The sequence below is a fragment of the Esox lucius genome, chromosome 3 (genome assembly GCF_011004845.1).
Source record: "Esox lucius isolate fEsoLuc1 chromosome 3, fEsoLuc1.pri, whole genome shotgun sequence".
Lineage (NCBI taxonomy): Eukaryota > Metazoa > Chordata > Actinopteri > Esociformes > Esocidae > Esox > Esox lucius.
The window spans coordinates 23,379,342-23,391,917 of NC_047571.1; the positions used below are offsets into that span (position 1 = coordinate 23,379,342).

The window sequence follows — 12,576 nt, forward strand, 5'->3', positions numbered from 1 at the left end:
GGCAGGATATAAACGACGACAGTGATTGGCTAGTTTATCTACCAGGCTATATGATTGGATATATTTAACATTAAAAAGTTGAAAAATCTGGGAAGGGGGGAGCATGGATTATCATTTTCTCAGCAACGTGCGTTAATATATGCACATTGAAAGCATGGCCGGGGACAGTGAAACACATCCGAACGAACAAGTCGAGAATGATGATGTTATCCGAGAACCCTTCCTTATCGGTGTGTCTGGAGGCACTGCCAGTGGAAAGGTTAGCATCTTTTAGTACATTTGCGACTTCACAGACTATCGTGTATTGTTATTTTTGTGACTGTTGGAATGTGTTCTCAAGTCACTTGGGAACTTGCTGACCGCGTGGCTCATGTCAAACTGGTGGTATTATCAGACTTATCATTTATTCATTTTATTTCTTTATGTACATGGTTAAAGTTTGATATTTGGGTTAATAACTACATTTGTTCGATATTTTCTACTCCATAGCTTAGAAGGCCAAATTCCACCACACAGTGAAAATAATTGGTTAGCTTTCCGAATACGAGCCATCAATGTTTCTAGTTAAATTGGCTAAGCTGACAGCGAGCATTATTTTCTTTCCAACTGGATTCCAATAGTTAACTGTACAGTACTGTAGCTGGCACAAATTGCTTTTGACAACACCGTCAAATATATTGAAAACCTTCTAGTACGGAAATATCATAAACAAACATGTAAATATAACTTTTTTTTTGTTAGCTAGCCAAGCCGAATAACATTACATCTCTCCGAATACCGTGACGAGGGCATACCGTCATAGCTTCGTCGTTTTTATTGTGCTGCGCTGGAAGTGCGAGTTAAAGGCTACAAACGACGATTACGCAATACTGTAACTCCTGCCAGCGATGAGTCCTGTGTGTTTACCCCTGATTCATATCCTAAATCAGAGAATGTTAGGGTTAACTTCTTAATTCAAAATCTCTGCATAAATGTAATCAATGTATAATTTAATGTGATTCTCGTGTACTGCATCACCATGGGTGTGACACTGTTTGCCACAGGATTCTGTGGAAGCGTTGATTGTCTTCACACAGGAAAGACACCGTCGCTAGTTTTGGTTTCACCAGCCGGTGGCAGGTATATTAAAATTATATTGAAGTCGAATAATGAACATATAGGCCTATATTAGTTTATTCTTTAAAGAATGTGTGCCTACATAAGATTATTTTTTTGCTGTACCTTTTTAAAGGGGCATTTCACCACAGCACAACTGTTTATTGTACTGTAATCACTAATGTTAATAATGATACCATTTGTGTCAAAAAAACACAAGGCCTCCAAAACACACGCTAGAACAAGCACATTTGAATTTGGTGGTAAAAGCTCCTAGGTCACCACTTTTTACTTCTAGCCCGGCACTAATGGCGCTATGCCAAAATCCTGTAACGTGCAGTGAGTTGGTAGACTGTCAACCTCCCCCCTCATACCGCATTGTTTGATGAGCTAGTTTCAGTTTAAGTTGTGTACTACATGTAAAATTACGTGTACTACATGTAAAATTACGTGTACTACATGTAAAATTACGTGTACTACATGTAAAATGACCCCTGTAAACACATGTCGCAATCTTTCAGTGAGTCCAGGCTTGACTTGAGTTTGATGGGAAGTTTGACACATTTCCTTGTTTAGTTTTATACTGTTATTTTTCTTTGTCAATTTATAGCCATGCTAAGAAGACTTGGCTGAATTGCATATGTGGCACATGCTGCTGACTAAATCTCTTGAGTGGGCTTCCAATTTCATTGTTGTTTTATTCAAACACAATAGCCCTATAGTTAGGGCCTGCAGCAGGACAGAAGACTAGCCAGGCAGGATTTCCAGGTATTTTTGGGGATCGTAAGGACCTCGTTTGGACTTTGCTTTGGGTACCTCCACAGTTTGTCCCACTGGTGTAATGTAAACTCTAAATGTTCAACATTGTTTAGCCCCAGTTGACACCTTTTTGAGATGTTAAACCGGTATCCTGACTTTTGTGGGCATTCAAGATAATGATCCTAATGTCATGGGCAAATATCCAATCAGGCCTTCATGCCAATATGGATACTTAATCATCCTGATATTTCAATTGTCTCTCTCCTTCCTTTACACTATTGGCCAGGTTGTTGCTGTAAATTAAGTCAATTTGCGTGGTGAAGTAATGGATGAAGTTGCGCAAAATGTGACGTCTTGGGGTGCATAGGCTTGAGAAATCTTCCTGGAGCTACTCCGATCCAGACGGTTTGTGGGGAAGGAACTAATGTTTGTGGTTATTTGAGTAATCTGGGAACAATGACCTGTAAAGCAGGTCCACATATACCCTCGATTTGTACAAAAAAATAATAAGTTGAATACTTCTGAGAGGTCACTGTAGGTTTGCTTGAATCTGCTGGAAAAGCAATGGCAAGAGAATACAGTGTAATGGCTCATAAAATGACATGGTGAGATCAAGTTTGAGCATCTAACAAAAACATTGCTAGACATAATCCCAGAGCCAACAAAGTGAAAAGACAATTCTGTCTTGAGCAAGACAGTTAAGCCTAACTGCTCCTTTAATTCATTCGGAGTATGAGTGTGCTAAACAATTACAGTAATATAATGCACGCTATTGTTGAAGCTTATGAATGTTATCTATCCCCGCAGTCGTCTGTGTGTGGGAAGATCATGGAGCTTCTTGGCCAGAACAAGATTGACCACCATCAGCGACAGGTAACCTCATTCTCCATTCCACGGTCTGCTCTGTCGACTTCGGCTGTTTTTTTTCTTTGGGCTACATTACTTTCCCAACTGTTAGTTCATAAAATGAAGCCTCAATAAATAATGCCTATACAGTTGTGCTCATATACCCTGGCAGAAATTGTGAAATTTTGGCTTTGATTTTGAAAATGACTGATCACGCAAAAACGTTATCTAACTTTTTTGATCATATGAAGCCATTTATTATCACATAGTAGTTTGGCTCCTTTTTAAAATCATAATGATAACAGAAATCACCCAAATGGCCCTGATCAAAAGTTTGCATACCCTTGAATGTTTGGCCTTGTTACAGACAGACAAGGCTTTTTAAATTGCAATTAGTCTGTGTAGAAATAGACAATGAGTTTGTTAGCCCTCATGTGGATGCACTGAGCAGGCTAGATACTGAGCCTCTGGGAGCAGAAAAAGAACTGTCAAAAGACGTGTGTAACAAGGTAATGGAACTTTATAAAGATGGAAAAGGATATAAAATGATATCAAATGCCTTGCAAATGCCAGTCAGTACTGTTCAATCACTTAAGAAATGGAAAATTCTGGGATCTCTTGATACCAAGAAAGATTTCAGCTAAAACTGCCAGAATTGTTCGGGACAAAAAGAAAACCCACAGGTAACCTCAGGAGAAATACAGGCTGCTCTGGAAAAAGTCGATGTGGTTGTTTCAAGGAGCACAATACGATGATACTTGAATAAAAATGAACGTCATGGTCAAATAGCCAGAAAGAAACCTCTACTGTGGCAATGCCCCAAAAAAGCCTGGTTACAATATGCCCAACAACACCTTGACAGCCTCACAGCCTCTGGCACACTAATTTGGAGTGACAAGACCAAAATAGAGGTTTATGGTCACCACCACGAAAGCTGCACATAGGATGTTCTTGGACTTTCCAGCACGACGAAGACCCTAAGCACAAGGCCAAGTCGACCCTCCATTGGTTACAGCAGAAAATGGTGAAGGTTCTGGAGAGGCCATCAGTGTCCCGACCTTAATATCATGGGGCCTCTTTTGCCAAGACGAATGGGAAGCTATACCACCAGCAAGAATTTGGGGCCTCGGACAACTATTACAAAAGACTGCATGCTGTCATTGATGCTAAAGGGGACAATACACAGTAGTAAGAACTAAGGGTATGCAGACCTTTGAACACGGGTCAGTTCATTTTCTTTTCTTTGTTGCCATGTTCTGTTTTATGATTGTGCCATTCTGTTATGACATACAGTTGAATATGAATCCCATAAGAAATAAGATGTGTTTTGCCTGCTCACTTGTGTTTTTCTTACAAATGATACATATTACCTATTAACCAAGGGTATGCAGACTTTTGAGCACAACTGTACATGTATCTTGGCCATTGCTCCTTTGGTTCAGCTTTATATGGAATGCTGTTTGGGTCTCTCCATGTCAAAACAGAATGTGAAATAACAGATCAAATATGCTTATCAGAATATAAATAAGGACTGCTTCTCACTTAATTTAACATTTATATTTTGTGCATAGTGGTAACACGGACTTACAATTAATGCCATTGATTCACAAGTATATATTCCATTTAACAAGTGGCCAGTCACTTGGATTACTAAATATTTCCCAAGAAAATTAACCTAAGTTTCTGGTCCGGTTTATTTATGTTTACAACATTGTAAAATGTTTCTTATATAATGGATCATATATTCGCATGGTCAAGGTACAGCTTGTGCATGTGTTGTCTGTATCCATGTTCTGTGGCTGAATACATTCCCATTGCAAATGTAAATGAAAAGTGAATGTGCATGTTTTATAATGCTTGTTAATGTGAATGGTCTTCGTCACCATGGTTTAAGCAGCAGTTATTTGTAATTGAAAGCTTTTCCTTGCAATGGAATGCTGTGACAAGCAATTTATGTTCCAATTTTTGACATTCTTGTTTGCAAATTTTCCCTGTAAAACGTAGAAAATGTCTTGCAATTTCATTAAACTAAGACTTATGTCATACATGTGACAATCAATGACTGGACACTAGTGAGCTGGCAGATTAGATCAAGGTAAGTCTGTCTCAAATATGGGCTTTTGTTTTGGAAATCTGTGTCTCGCAATATCTGAAATTTGACGCTTACATTTAATTTTTCTATTACTCAACTTTTAACATGGCTCTATATTTTCCAGGTAGTCATCCTTAGTCAAGACAGTTTCTACAAAGAGCTGACTTCAGAACAGAAGGCCAAAGCACTCAAAGGACAGTTCAACTTTGACCACCCAGGTATGGGGCTGCTGTCATAAATGTTTTTGCTTTTATTTTACCATTCCTGTAAACTAAGAACAAATGTACTTTCACTCTACTGGCCTAGGTGGATCCTAGGACTTCTGGCAACCTATGGATGCTAGCTACATATGACCACTACATATGGGGAAGCTTGTGGCTGCTAGCCTTGTATGTACCTATGATTGCTGTATAATGAGATTCATATGGGGCAGCTGATTCTGGGCTGAGTTGCATGGAGATTAATTAGATTGTCTTTGAATGTAGTTCCACATTCCAGAACACTGGTACAGCATACAGCTATAGAATTAAAGCTTGGATGACATTGTATCAGGCCCTGAATTCTCAGTTTGATTGTTCTGAGCGCTTCAGATTGTACACAAGATTACCTCCTGCTTTGCCACACTGTTGGGACTGAGCTCAGTGTATTTTTTTAATTTCAAGTTTCACTTAGTGAAAACCTTCCAAGGTGAAATCCGCCCTATTGTGTCTTGAATCCCACGTGCCGATTTAATTTAAAACTGCAGAGGCAGTCATGGTTTTGCCATTACATGACTGATCCATTTCTGGACTCTGTTGGCCATCCCTCGCACGCACACGGCCAACCTTCCTGCTGTACTCAGCTGATCTGAGCCAAACGTTCCTATTCAGCAGAGCTGTAGTAGCAGGGCAGTGGAAGGCAGGCAGTACATCCTAATCAGGCCTTCTCCGGTTAAGTTTGGTCCTATTTACTTTCTGACACTGGCTTAAAATGGTAAAGGCCGCTAGGAAATTTGAGCCATGCTTCTAGATTTGTGCAGAATTAGTGAACCCTTGTAGAACTTTTTTTTTTTGGGCTGCATCCAGGGCATAGACAGACTCTAATAGCTGTCGCATGTGCGCCTGAGGTGCGAGTGCTGTTGGATCAGTTCCATAATAGAAGAAACCTTATTGAATGTGCCCCCCCATGGCTGTCTTTCAGTGCTTACCACTATAAGTATATATAGCAGCACGTGTCAGATGGGTGCTTTTTGTTTTTATGCAGTTTGAGTCACCAGAAGTGTCATTTGATATTCTTCCTGGACTAGTGACCTGATGTGACCCCCCCCCCCCCCCCGTATAGTAATGGGCGACGTGTTATGTGAAAGTACTGAAGTTTATGAAGACATTGCATAGAAAGAGTTTAATACATAGTTTATTTACATGGCCACATGCTAGTGATGTTAGAAAATCCAGAATATGCAGCGTCTCCCTTTTGGCGCTATCAGGTTTTGTCATTTAGTGAGCATTTTGGACTTCCTATGATGACATGTTTGAAACAAAATGGTAATACTTATTCCACTTATGGAAGGAATTGTGCAAGGCTAAACGTTTTTCTTTAAGAAATGTTTTCTTTTGCTGTTGTCATGACAAAGTAGTCCGTTTGAGGACAGTTGTAGGGGATTGCGTGCGTCACATTTAAATCGACGCATACTCCACATTAACATAATGGAGATTACCTTTGAAGAAGAGCATGTTTGTATGCATATTGAAGTACCCCATTTCTCTTATTTTGCTTGCTTCTCAACCCATTTGTTTCTTTCTTTAGATGCGTTTGACAATGAGCTTGTCCTGAAGACACTGTGGCAGATCATAAAGGGAGAGACTGTACAGATCCCTGTGTATGACTTTGTCACCCATTCCAGGTGAGCTCCAGGCTGTTGCTGTTTATACAGCTGTGAGGGTGCTACCTGGCAAGATATCCTTTAATCAGCACATTAGCCAAAATATTGGCATACAGTACCAGTCAAGTTTGGGCACTTAATAGTGTCCACACTTTTTTGACTGGTACTGTGTATTTTGTATTTCAAGAGACTGGAAACTGGCATGGCCTTACTGACTTGGCAACCAGAAACACAAGCCTGGGGTTATCATTCATAATGAACCAGAACAGCGGTTATTTAGTTCTGGAGTTTTATCAAAGTTGGATGACTAAACTATTTGGTCCTGATTTGTTGTGAATTCTACTCCATGTAGCCTACTTTAGCAATGTTGTAATTTCCAAGTGTACTTGAGACTGCACAGTAATTAGCTCCTGTTTAAAATGATTAGCTATTCCTGTTCATTGTCAGAATATTTGTAACCCTGTCAATGATGTGACCAAGTGACAGATGTGCAATCTACGATCCTGGTTCTTTTGTTTTGTAACCGCAATATAGTTTTCAGTGTTTGTACAAGTTCAGGTAGCATCTCATTTCATGCTTTAGATTTGGTTCCATTTCATGCCTACTTAATATTTCTGTTTAGCAGGTTTCTGGTGTCTGTATAAAACATCATTAAGGCTGGTCCCTAGCTCTGTAAACTGAAATCAGCCAGGTTAAAATGGCTTTATTTTTTAGCACTGATAAGTGTCTAAATTGTAACACTGGCAGTATAGTAAGATGGTCCACGTTGGTGGTTCTAAACTGCTTTTGCTTCAAGACCCAAATCCAACTTCAGTCACAGCCTAGTAATTTCATCATCTGCTTAAATGCTAGCTGCAAAAGGTGTGGTTATTATAGGTTTATGTCCAAGAAAAAAGCTATTTGCATCTCGTGTATCTTCTATCTTGTAGTCCTCACTTTGAAGATTACAAGATTAATTGCTATTAGGCATATTGGTGGCAGATATATTCTAAATCCATTTTCCATACTGGTTGAAAACCTATAGAAGTAATACTGATTTAAAAACAATGTTTTAACATCAACCTCACATTCTGTCACCTACAGGGCATTCTGCAGAGCTGTAAGGGTTGGTTATTTAAATTGTCACGCCATATGCTAATCATTCTGTTAACCTGTTCCAGGAAAGATGAATTTGTGACGGTGTACCCAGCAGATGTAGTTTTGTTTGAGGGCATCCTCATGTTCTACTCCCAGGAGATCAGAGATCTGTTCCAGATGAAACTGTTTGTTGACACAGACGCTGACACGCGGCTCTCGCGCAGAGGTGCGTTTCCCCGTGTGCATGTTCATACATATCGGATCCATGTGTTCCGTTCCTGTTCTAACCGCTGTGTTTTCCAGTGCTGAGGGACATAGGTGAACGGGCCAGGGATCTTGAGCAGGTTCTCACACAGTACATCACGTTTGTCAAGCCTGCCTTTGAGGAATTCTGTCTGCCAGTAAGTCTCTGCTCTTGTCGTATGCCTGTCTTCACTAACTAGCCCAATCCTTCCCTAGTTCATGTATTTAAGTAATTTTAAATTTGTTTGCAGACCAAAAAGTATGCTGATGTGATCATTCCTCGAGGAGCTGATAATCAAGGTAAGTAGGAAGGGCTATGAGATCACAGCCATTATATTTTTTCCTCAGGATCAGTATAGGAGATTCTTACCGGAACAAATGTAAGTTTAAAGTCGCATCACTTTAAATAGATCTTCCCTGGGTTTTTTCCTTGTGATTGTATAGTGTTATCTATGATGACATTGGACTTCTGTCCAGATTCCTTGTGGAGGGCTCATTGTGAATGTACTGTTGAGCCATAACCATGTCCTCTCTTTTTCTCTTTCCAGTGGCAATAAACCTGATCGTACAGCACATCCAGGACATTCTGAATGGCGGGCTGACCAAGCGGCATAATGGTTGTATGAATGGGCACAACACTCCTGCCCGGCAACGACTGACTTCAGAGTCCAGCAGTCGCCCTCACTGACCCTTCCCTGATCTTGCTCCTCTTTTGGATGAGGCATGTGTTCGCACCTGTATATAACGCCCAATTGCTTCACGTATTTAAGTGAAAGGTTACATCCTGGTTCTACACGCGTTTAGCACATTACTAGTAACAGGAAAGGGTGGAGAATCGGGATGCAGCCAAGAGATGCAGGAGGAACTGCAATGCCTTTATTCTATTTTTATCACGACTGTTACTTATTGTAACTATTTGACATGATTTTGTTATTATTTTAGGTTTCATGCTGCTTTTTGGCAGAATGATTAAAAGGGGGATGTTTTTGGTGTTGTCTGATGAAACTTGAATTCAAACTCCAACTACAAACTGTGATTCAATTCATAATTTAAGAAGCAGTTTGGACTGCAATAAATATAACAATATTGAATTAAAACACTGTCCCTTAAATTAAGTCTTAAAATGGTTGTTTCTGTCTTCCCTTCATGTTCCATTCCCTACCGGTGGTGTCTTTTCTTTTTAACTTACTGCCACCATTTTCATAGCTGCATAACCTTTACATTATGGCAGTTCCTCATCCCATCAGAAAGCCACATAACTGGAATTTCTGGGATTTGTTAAACTTAATTATGGCATTCTGATACAATATTGTCTCATGTATGCCCATTGGGGTGTTTTACATCTGGTTTACTGGGCTCCTGTAGGTTTCCTGTCTGTGAGATCCCTTTCCAAACTCTGTCAACACAGCCATGTGATATAATTACTGAAAGCCCTAAAATAAAAGTCATGTTGATTGATTAAACTTGCGTTCATTAAGCTCATTCAAGATCTCCAACTATTTGCATGAAATGCATTTCCAGCCTATTGAGTCTTCAAGGGACTGAATTCATATTCACATTTAGTAGTGTAAGAACAAATTATGTGTTTTTTTTTGTGCTGGCTGTTATTTTCCCCAAAGAGTTGGTGGGATTGTTTTAAGGAAGTTTCTCCGGTTCAAAGTGCAGCAATGTTAGTAAAAATAGGATGATTGGTTACATAATACACAGCAATACAACATGTACTCCAGGCTTGTTTTTTTTTCCCAGATGAGACTTGAAACATTAATCCAGCACAACACCGTTTCTTTGATATGTCTCAGGTCGATTTATTAGTACATATACAATACACATCCCTATTTCATTATTAAAATTAAATATTAAGTCAGTCTATTGAATAGATTGTATATGCAACATGATTTAGTACTGCTGAATTGTGACTGTACCATAGCATGTACTACTTATGTCTGGATGTGGGATTGACGCGAATGATTAAATAAAATCAAGCCCATTGCCAAATGGTCTTAAAAAACCTGCCCTTGCGTCGTTTATTACTTCCTACTGATGCCAGCAATTGGCTGCGTAAAAGCGTGGCTTGTGAAAGCATTTGCGTCGGTTTACTCACGTTTTTCAAGATGGTGGTATGTTGTCCAAATAATTCTCACAATTCGTATTTTTATAATCTTGTACATTGTAATTAACATGAACGTTGTTCTGTATTCCTCAGAAAATCGGTCTGCAATTTAAAGCCACTTTGGAAAATGTTACGAATTTAAGGCCAGAGGGTGAGGACTTTCGCTGGTTTCTGAAAGTAAGTAACTAGCTAGTTAGCAAATTATATTTGACTATCCCATACCTATTAATTTGCCGAATTATTACAATGTATCAACACAAATGGGACATTTAGCTACAGCACGTGTGGTAAAATTATTTGGTAGTTCGTAATGTGACACGTACCAGCTAGGTAACAAAACAAAAAAATGCTGATGCAGTGTTATCCAAAATTAGTGTGTAGAACAACGTAGGTTTCATTGTGTGGAGTTGGGGACTGGACCGTCACCACACACCATAGCTGCGTCCAATTTGGGACACTAACACAATCTTTAATGTTGCAGTTGAAATGTGCAAACTGTGGAGAAATCCCAGAAAAATGGCAGTATATCAACCTTATGGTAAGTAGTTGTGTATGATGGATCTCTTATTGTATCCAATATTACATTGACAACAACTGAAGTGAACGGTTTCCCCAGGATAACGTACCTCTCAAAGGAGGAAGAGGGAGTGCCAGTATGGTGCAGAAATGTAAACTTTGTGCCAGGGAGAACTCTATTGGTAAGCAGAAAGTAGCTTAGTAAATCATCCTTTGTGGATCTGACATGACAGAATAGAGGCAAGTTATATGGATGTCACCTTGTTTTATTTACCATGACATTCATATACATGTCTGTTCACAGATATTTTAAGAGACACCATCACCCCATACAATGTGAGTACTTTGCAAAATTGGTAAAAAGTTTTTCTCAATTTCATCCTGCCACTCAATAGCTGTTTATGTGCAATCACTTCTGCTGTACTGTTAAATAAGAGTAAAGCATTTTTAAAACTGTTTCTTTATTTCAGCCACTCACACCATCTTCTGTCTTTCTCATGGTGCTGCTGTTTTGTGTGCTGCTCTGAAGGCTGAGGATAGCGAGCGGTTTAAGACCATAGTGCAGTTTGAATGTCGAGGCCTGGAGCCAGTGGACTTCCAACCACAGGTGGGCAGTGCACACACTAACTTGTACAGTAGTATGCCATCAGTTGTCAGCTACGATTGCAGTAGCACTGCAGTTACAGTTTTAATGTGGATTAGTATTCATTATGTTTCTGGTAGGTATAAAAATGTTGATCCACACTCCCATTCATTTTATAGTATAGTGCACATTGAACAACAGGGGGGACATCGTTTTCCCTATAACAATGGAATTTGTAGTATTTTAATGATGTTGCCTTCCATGGTTATCAGCAAACTGGACCCAGGTGAAGAGTAAGGGAATGGGGCATCAGTTGGTATGCGGGACTTGTCTGTATTACTTTAACTATAACTCTAGAACATTCCAGGCTGGCTTTGCTGCAGATGGTCCCGAGTCTGGGACCAAGTTTCCTGAAATCACCCTACTGGAAAAAGTGAGTCTTTCTCACCCAGGATATCTATGAACAATGTGTGAGCAATTTATATTAAGGATGTTTTTTTGTTTATGTTCTAGACTGTGTAACAAATCTCTGTCCAACTCTGAGATTAAATACATTTCTGAATCATTTCTGTTCAGTTAACCTTCTACCTCAGCAGTCATTTATACTTTTGTCCTCTTTCTCAGGACTGGACAGATTATGACGAGAAGATCAGTGAGTCCGTCGGCATCTATGAAGTCACTCACCAGTTCATCAAATGCTGAATTCTGATCAAGTGTTTTGTATGGCCAGCCAGCCTAGGTCGCAGGCTACAAAAATCACTATGGCCTGACAACTGAATACTGACATGGCTGCTGGGAACAAATATGCTTTTATTGCAGTGCTGTTTGCAGTGATAATGCAGTGTTTTTGGGGTTTCTGACAAGCAGGAAAAAGATGCTGTGGAATATCCATCCATATAATGCTGGATTGAATGACACTTCACCACGAGGGGGGTTGATTAAGCTAGCCCTGCTGGCCCAGGTTACACTAGCTATAACCAGTCAGGGAGGGGCAGGCCTGCGCACATGCTACGTGTTTATGCTGTAAACGAGTAGAATTCTACTCGTTATTCTACGTGTTCAACGAACAAAACTTTTAACAGCAGTCTGACAGAACAGGGTATCTGGTTAACGCCCAGAAGGGTGCCCGGTTCCAATACTATTGCGGTCAGTTTTCACCTAGTACACACTACCCCCACCCTGGCAAAGAGCCAGCTTAATCAAGCCCTATCACTGATGTTCCTGTCACAGTCCAAATAAAAATCAGTTGCAGTTGTTTTGAACGTTTGCCTCTTCAACGAAAATATCTAATTATTGTAGCTGAACGTTTCTAATTGGTCAGCCCTCTTCATGTAAATAAAAATAAATCATAATTTACGTGACTTGTTAACTGGACACAATTTCAATTTCCGTGA

General features: G+C 39.7%; 2 protein-coding genes across 2 annotated transcripts; both read left to right on the top strand.

Moving 5' to 3' along the window:
• The first annotated feature begins 94 nt into the window (after positions 1 to 94).
• Positions 95 to 9,066, top strand: uck2b (uridine-cytidine kinase 2b). The gene is given in 8 exon segments (NM_001303863.1): positions 95 to 259; positions 2,662 to 2,727; positions 4,917 to 5,010; positions 6,578 to 6,674; positions 7,814 to 7,956; positions 8,034 to 8,131; positions 8,225 to 8,273; positions 8,522 to 9,066. Coding segments are annotated over 8 exon segments (807 nt in total). The 5' UTR covers positions 95 to 139; the 3' UTR covers positions 8,662 to 9,066.
• Positions 9,067 to 10,000: 934 nt separating this feature from the next.
• czib (CXXC motif containing zinc binding protein) lies at positions 10,001 to 12,538 on the top strand. Its single transcript, XM_010891536.5, has 8 exons — positions 10,001 to 10,090; positions 10,177 to 10,260; positions 10,565 to 10,621; positions 10,700 to 10,781; positions 10,904 to 10,935; positions 11,129 to 11,206; positions 11,550 to 11,615; positions 11,807 to 12,538. Exons 1-8 carry the CDS (start codon positions 10,085 to 10,087, stop codon positions 11,882 to 11,884), a joined length of 483 nt encoding a protein of 160 aa, XP_010889838.1. The 5' UTR covers positions 10,001 to 10,084; the 3' UTR covers positions 11,885 to 12,538.
• The last annotated feature ends 38 nt before the right edge of the window (positions 12,539 to 12,576 follow it).

Coding starts and splice junctions, on each gene's coding strand:
- czib (XM_010891536.5), top strand. Junction 10,936..11,128: donor ACACCATCACCCCATACAAT/GTGAGTACTTTG, acceptor GCTGCTCTGAAG/GCTGAGGATAGCGAGCGGTT. Junction 11,616..11,806: donor AAATCACCCTACTGGAAAAA/GTGAGTCTTTCT, acceptor CCTCTTTCTCAG/GACTGGACAGATTATGACGA.